Genomic DNA, 6,447 nt, shown 5'->3' with positions numbered 1-6,447 from the left:
ATGAATACATTTATACCTTTGTGGGATTCAATGAGTTGATTATTTATACAAATCGGAGTGCTTACATCCAACTAATTAACAGCTTTCATTTCATTTTAAAAACATGTATTTTAGGGCGGCGCCTGTGGCTCAGTCGGTAAGGCGCCGGCCCCATATACCGAGGGTGGCGGGTTCAAACCCGGCCCCGGCTGAACTGCAACCAAAAAATAGCTGGGCGTTGTGGCGGGTGCCTGTAGTCCCAGCTACTCGGGAGGCTGAGGCAAGAGAATCGCTTAAGCCCAGGAGTTGGAGGTTGCTGTGAGCTGTGTGATGCCACGGCACTCTACCGAGGTCCATAAAGTGAGACTCTGTCTCTACAAAAAACAAAACAAAACAAAAAAAACCATGTATTTTAAACAGACGTGCTGGGGTATGAAGTTGAGGGTAGGACACAGGGGTTTGGCTTCCCCATCTCTTGGCTAGGTGTTTCATGTGTGTGAGGGGCAACCGCCAGGGACCTACAAGGTGAGTCTGTCCTCACCCAGCCATCTCTCCTCAGGGCTGGATCCATGGTTTTCAGTTAACTGATGCATATTTGGGTGAATCTCCTCTACTCCAAGCTTCACTAGGGGGAGAGGAATAGTTCTTGATCTGGGGACCTGGCAGTGTAGGATACAGGGTAAGGGGACAGAAGCAAATTGACAGGCAACAGTCCAGTGTCATAGGTATGTGAAATGTGTGTACTAGGTTTTGTGGGATATGAGATGGGGAACCATCATTTCTATCTGGGAGGCAAGGATCAGGAAAGTCTGTTTGGAGGAATTAGCTAGTAATCTGGGCCCCAGAAATGATTTGTTTTGTCCAGATTTGGGAAAGAAGTCAATGATAAGGATGTTTGTTAGTTTTTTTATTTTTTTGAGACAGAGCTGTCGCCCTGGGTAGAGTGCCGTGGCATCACAGCGCACAGCAATCTCTAACTCCTGGGCTCAAGCAATTCCCTGCCTCTGCCTCCCAAGTAGCTGGGACTACAGGTGCCTGCCACAATGCCCAGGTATTTTTTGGTTGCAGCTGACGTTGTTGTTTGGTGGGCCCAGGCTGGATTTGAACCCGCGGGCTCAGGTGTATGTGGCTGGCACCATAGCCACTTGAGCCACAGGCACCGAGCCTGTTTGTTAGTTTTTGAGAGATTCTGTGTTGCTCTGGGTAGAATGCCATCGCCATCATCATAGTCTATAGCAATCTCAAATTCTTGGGCTCAAGCAGCCTTCTTGCTTCTCTTTCTCAAGTAGCTGGGACTACAGGTGTCCCCCACAATGCACAGCTAGTTTTTTGTTTTTTTTTTCTATTTTTAGTAGAGGAGGTGTCTTGCTCATGCTCAGGCTGGTCTTGAGCCAGCTCAAGCAGTCCTCCTGCCTCAGCCCGTCAGAGTGCAAGGATTTCAGGCACAAGCCAGTGCCTGGCCAGTAAGGATGTTCTTTCCAGGCCCAAGAACAGTATAAGCAAAGGTGGTTCACAATACAATCTTCAGCACTTAAGGAGTGTGATCAGTTGGTTTATCAGAAGAGGTCAGGAAAGCAGCCCAGCCCGGTTAGGGCTTAAGCACCAGATCACTTGGAAACTGTTTAGGTGGAGAAGAGAGTCAGATTTGGATTTTGGGAAGATTCTCTGGTGCAGCATTTTGGAGAGTTGATTGAGGAGACAGGGACTGCAGGCTAGAACCTGAGGTACCTCAGTAGAGTGGAGGAAGTACATGGAAGGAAAAGATTCCCTGTGCTTCCTCCTCAGTACTTCCCTACTTTGGCTTCTGCACAGGGTTCCAAAGGGTCCCAGGTGTCCACTCCATCCAGCCGGAAAAAGACCAGCCGGGGCCAGCAAGTCCTGGATAGCTTTTTTCAGCCCCACATCTCCACTAACGCACCCATCCCCAACACTGCCGCTGAGTGACGCCTCTGGAAGACTCCACCCCTGAAAATCCTGTAAAGTACTTATTTGTATAGTCATTTTGGACTATACCTCTCCCTAGCCCCCCTCACTTGGAGTAAGTCCAGCTTGGTCCTGACTTCTACCACCTGAGCTCTCAGCCAGTCCTGGGCAGATGGAAGAGTGTTCTGTCCAGAGTGATCTCTCTTACTCCAACCCCCAGGAGAGGGTGAAGGCAGCTGCAGGGAGCACCTGGCAGTGGCTGATACCTAACACTCTCTGTCTAGGTTTCTGTTCAGCTCTGACTGGAGCAGTGGCTTCACCCTACATGGTTGGGCTCAATCCTGACCCAGTCTCTCTGCACCTGCAGTGGGAAGGGGAAGCACAGAGGAGGATTTGTTCTATCTTAAATTCCTACTTCAAATACAAAATCATTCTTTTAGGGATACATACGTAGTGAAACAATATAGGAAAGAGATTCATAATTACAGAATTTGGGGGGTGAGTGGCAAGGACATAGAATCAGGAATTCAAGGAGGCCTCAAAAATATTGGTTATATTCTATTTCCCGTAGGCGTAATTCTTTTATTCCTTATATTGTACATATGCATTATACATAATAAATGGTCCATAGTTTTATAACTGCAGTTACCAAACAGAGGTAACCTAGCCCCTGAGGGCAAAACCTTTCACTAGCTGGGTCTCCTGTGGGTGTTCTTCAGTTTCAGCAGGCCCTGTGCTGGTCCCAGAGCTTCAGGACTGGTGGCCCTGGCCCTTCTCAAGCTTCCTGGCTTCTGGCAGCTTGCTCCTGCACAGACTGCCAGAGGGCCCTAATGTTGCCTTGGCCAAAACCTGTGGCCCCCTGCCTCTGAATCAGCTCCAGGAAGAAAGTGTCCTCAGCAAAAAGGGACTTGGTGAAGACCTGAAGCAGAAACTTGCCTTTATCGCCATCTAGCAGGATTCCCTTTTGGGCCAGAAGGCTAGGTTCATGCCCTGCAGAGCGGATCTGTCTCTCTTTGCCTGGCTGCTGGTAGTAGGCCTTAGGGGGAGACAGGAGCTGGCCCCCGGCCAGTGCCACACCCTCAGTGGCCTCCAAGATGTTGGGCGTATATAGCCCCACATGCTGCAGGCCTGGCCCCCTGTGCCGGGCCAAGAACTGCTCCACCTGGTCCTGTCCTTGGGTGGGCCCCCTCAAGGACTCAGCCAGCACCAGGGTGGGAACAACACTGTCTGCTGGGGTCTGCAGGGCAGTGAGCCGCAACCCCCCACGCCCAGACCCTGCGGCTACCTCGAGGCCCAGCTCCGGATCCTCACCTGGGCTCAAAGGCAAGTGACAAAACCCCAGGCAGTCGTGGAACCAGCGCAAGAGTGTGGGGGAGCTGCCAGGGATGCAGGCCAAGGTCAGATGGTCCACGTGGCTGACCCAGCCAGGGCCCGGCGCGGAGGGGACTGGCTCAAAGCCGGGGAGGAAGATCCCCCGGTATCCTGCACGCTCCAGCAAGGTCAGGCTGAGATTGCCGGCAGGCGAACTGACCACAGCGTAGGTGGCGGTGCCCTGCGCATCCTGCACTCTAACAGGAGGCACCGGCACGCGACAGCCCCCAGCAGCCAGTGCTCGAGCGGCTGCACCTGCGTCTGCCACGTCAAAGCACAGGTTCGTGGCGCTGGGCACCACGTGCCGCGGGTCCAGGCTGTATAGAGGCTCCCCAGGTCCCGTGCCCTCGTTTACCAAAAAGACGGCATCGCCGCTGCTCAGGGCCAGCTGCCGCCAGCCGTCGGCCTCCCGCGCCGCCAGGAGCTGGAAGCCAAAGACACGCTGCAGGTCCACGGCGAGAGTCTGTCCCATGGGCACGTGGAAGGCGATGTGGCACAGACGGCGAGCGGGCGCAGCCATGGTGGGGGAAGGTGATCTTGACTTGACCTTCGGGGGCCGCTCACTTACTGAGCTCCGGAGCTCTCAGTCCCAGGCTGGTCGTCGGAGGCTGGTGAAATCCAGTTCCCGCAGAGCGCGTCCCTCTGTCTTTTCCAGGGAGAGATTGCCAGCCCACTCCCAGAGTACTCGCGGTTCCACCTGCAGCGCCACCTCAACCTAGAGCTGCCTGAGGGCCACTGGGTCTGGGCCGCAAGTAGTGACTACCATGCGGAGCCAGACCTGGAGATGAGCGGGAGAAAAGGGGCGGGCAAAGTGACTCCGCCCTTTACACGCTCCACCTTCCCGCCCAGACCCGGTCTCAGAGGGTACTGCAAGGACGCCGGGCTGCACCTTCCCAGGGCCTCATGCCGGGTCACACGCTTGGGCACTGAACCTCCCTTCCCTGGACCAGGAGATCACAATAGCTCCTTTCACTCGGTGCCAGGCGCTGGGTTCTCATTTATCCTTCACAGTGCAGGGACTCAGCCTGGATTAGGGGAGGAGTCTGAATTCTTTTTTTTTTTTTTTTTTTTTTGAGACAGAGTCTCAAGCTGTTGCCCTGGGTAGAGTGCGGTATTGTCACAGCTCACAGCAACCTCAAACTCTTGGGCTTAAGTGATCTCTTGCCTCAACCTCCCAAGTAGGTGGGACTACAGGCGCCATTGTTTTTTGGCGGCCGGGGCTGGATTCGAACCCGCCAGCTCCGGTGTATGTGGCTGGCGCTCTAGCCGCTTGAGCTACAGGCACTGAGCCTGGAGTCTGAATTCTTCCACAACCACAGAATTTTTTTAGCAGTTTCTTTTCTTTTTTTTTGAGACAGTCTCACTTTGTCACCGTCGGTAGAGTACCATGGCGTCACAGCTCACAGCAACCTCAAACTCTTGGGCTTAAGCAATTCTCTTGTCTCAGACTCCCAAGTAGCTGGGACTACAGGTGTCCGCCACCACGCCCAGCTATTTTTATTTTTTGGTTGTAGTTGTCATTGTTTGGCAGGCCCGGGCTGGATTCGAACCCTCCAGCTCCAGTGTATATGGCTGGCGCCCTAGCCGTTGAGATACAGGCGCCGAGCAAGCAGTTTCTTTTTCTTTACAATTCTAGAGGTTGCCTCTAAATCTTAATGTTCTTTTCAATTTAAAAAATATAGGGATGGCTCGGCACCTGTAGCTCAACAGGGCACCAGACACATACACCGGGGCTGGCAGGTTCGAAACCGGGCTGGGCCTGCGAAACAACAATGACAGCTACAACAATAACAAAATATCCGGGTGTTGTGGTGGGTGCCTGTAGTCCCAGCTACTTGGGAGGCTGATGCAATAGAATTGCTTAGGCCCAAGAGTTTGAGGTTGCTGTGAGCTGTGGTGCCACGGCACTCTACCGAGGGCGACAGCTTGAGACTCTGTCTCAAAAAAATAACAACAACAACAAAATAATAAAATAAATAAATAAAAATATAGGGGCCGTGCCTGGTGGCTCTGGCTGTAATCCTAACGCTCTGGGAGGGTGAGGTGGTAGACTACTTGAGCTCAGGAGTTGGAGACCAGCCCTTAAAAAACTAGCTGGGCATTGTGGTGGGCGTAGGTAGTCCCAGCTACTTAGGAGGCTGAGGCAAGAGGATTGCTTGAGCCCAAGAGTTTGAGGGTGCTGTGAACTATGATGCCCGGGCACTCTACCCAGGTCGACAAAGTGAGACTCTGTCTCAAAAAATAGAATAGGGGAAGTGGTCGGTAAGCTCCTACCTAACAGGTACAATGTAGGGTTATATGGCATACCTCCTGGGTGAAGGGCTCAACTACCACTTGGATGTTACCTAACAAAGGCAAACAGTGTGACCTGGTCATATGTACCCTTTATTAATCTGAAATTAAAAAATACATATATTAAACTGGTGCCTGAGCCCAGGAGTTTGATCTCACAGTGAGCTATGATGACAGTACTGTACTCCAGCAAGACCCTTTCTTTTTTTTTTTTTTGCAAGACCCTTTCTTAATAAAAAAAAGTTTAAGAGGTTTTAAGTTGCAGATTTTTCACGTCTTCCTCAAAATGGTCCAGAAAAATTGATGTTATAGGAAGATGGGCATCTATATGGCTCTCAGATGGCTCTCCTTTCATTCTGGCAATCTCTCAGCCTGTTTTTTTCTTTAGCTTACTTCTCTCAACCTCTTTTCTTCTTTCATTTTGCTTCCCTTTTCTTTTTTCCTCCTCCTTCCTTCTCCTCTTCCACTGTCTTTCTCCTTCTTCTCTTTTCTTCCTTCTGCTTTGAGATGTGCTCTTGCTATATTGCCCAGCTTGATCTCAAACTCCTGAGCTCAAAGGGATCCTTCTGCACCCAGATAGAATTGAGTTTGAAATACACCTCTACCACTTACCAGTTGTATGACTTTGGATGAGTTGCTTAACTTGTCTGAGTTTGCTCATTTGGAGCAAATAATGGAAATAATAGACCCTACCTACTTTGTACAATTGTGATTAAATGAGATAGCATAAGTGTTCAGTAAATAGTAGCTGCTTGCTATTGTAGTTACTGTTATTTTATTCTATTTCATTATACAAACCAGTGGCACCTCCCAGAGGGTCTTGTGTTGCTTGCTAGAGGGAGGTCAGGGATGAAACTGGCATAGGTCAATGGCCAGGCAGCC

General features: G+C 51.1%; 1 protein-coding gene across 1 annotated transcript; it reads right to left on the bottom strand.

Moving 5' to 3' along the window:
* Window positions 1-873: 873 nt before the first annotated feature.
* Window positions 874-4,056, bottom strand: HPDL (4-hydroxyphenylpyruvate dioxygenase like). Its single transcript, XM_053575315.1, has one exon. It carries the CDS (start codon window positions 3,791-3,793, stop codon window positions 2,678-2,680), a length of 1,116 nt encoding a protein of 371 aa, XP_053431290.1. The 5' UTR covers window positions 3,794-4,056; the 3' UTR covers window positions 874-2,677.
* Window positions 4,057-6,447: the final 2,391 nt, after the last annotated feature.

This window comes from Nycticebus coucang, chromosome 22 (assembly GCF_027406575.1).
Source record: "Nycticebus coucang isolate mNycCou1 chromosome 22, mNycCou1.pri, whole genome shotgun sequence".
NCBI classification, from domain to species: Eukaryota; Metazoa; Chordata; class Mammalia; order Primates; family Lorisidae; genus Nycticebus; species Nycticebus coucang.
The sequence above is the reverse complement of the archived record's forward strand: the minus strand, read 5'-3'. Positions and strand labels throughout refer to the sequence as shown.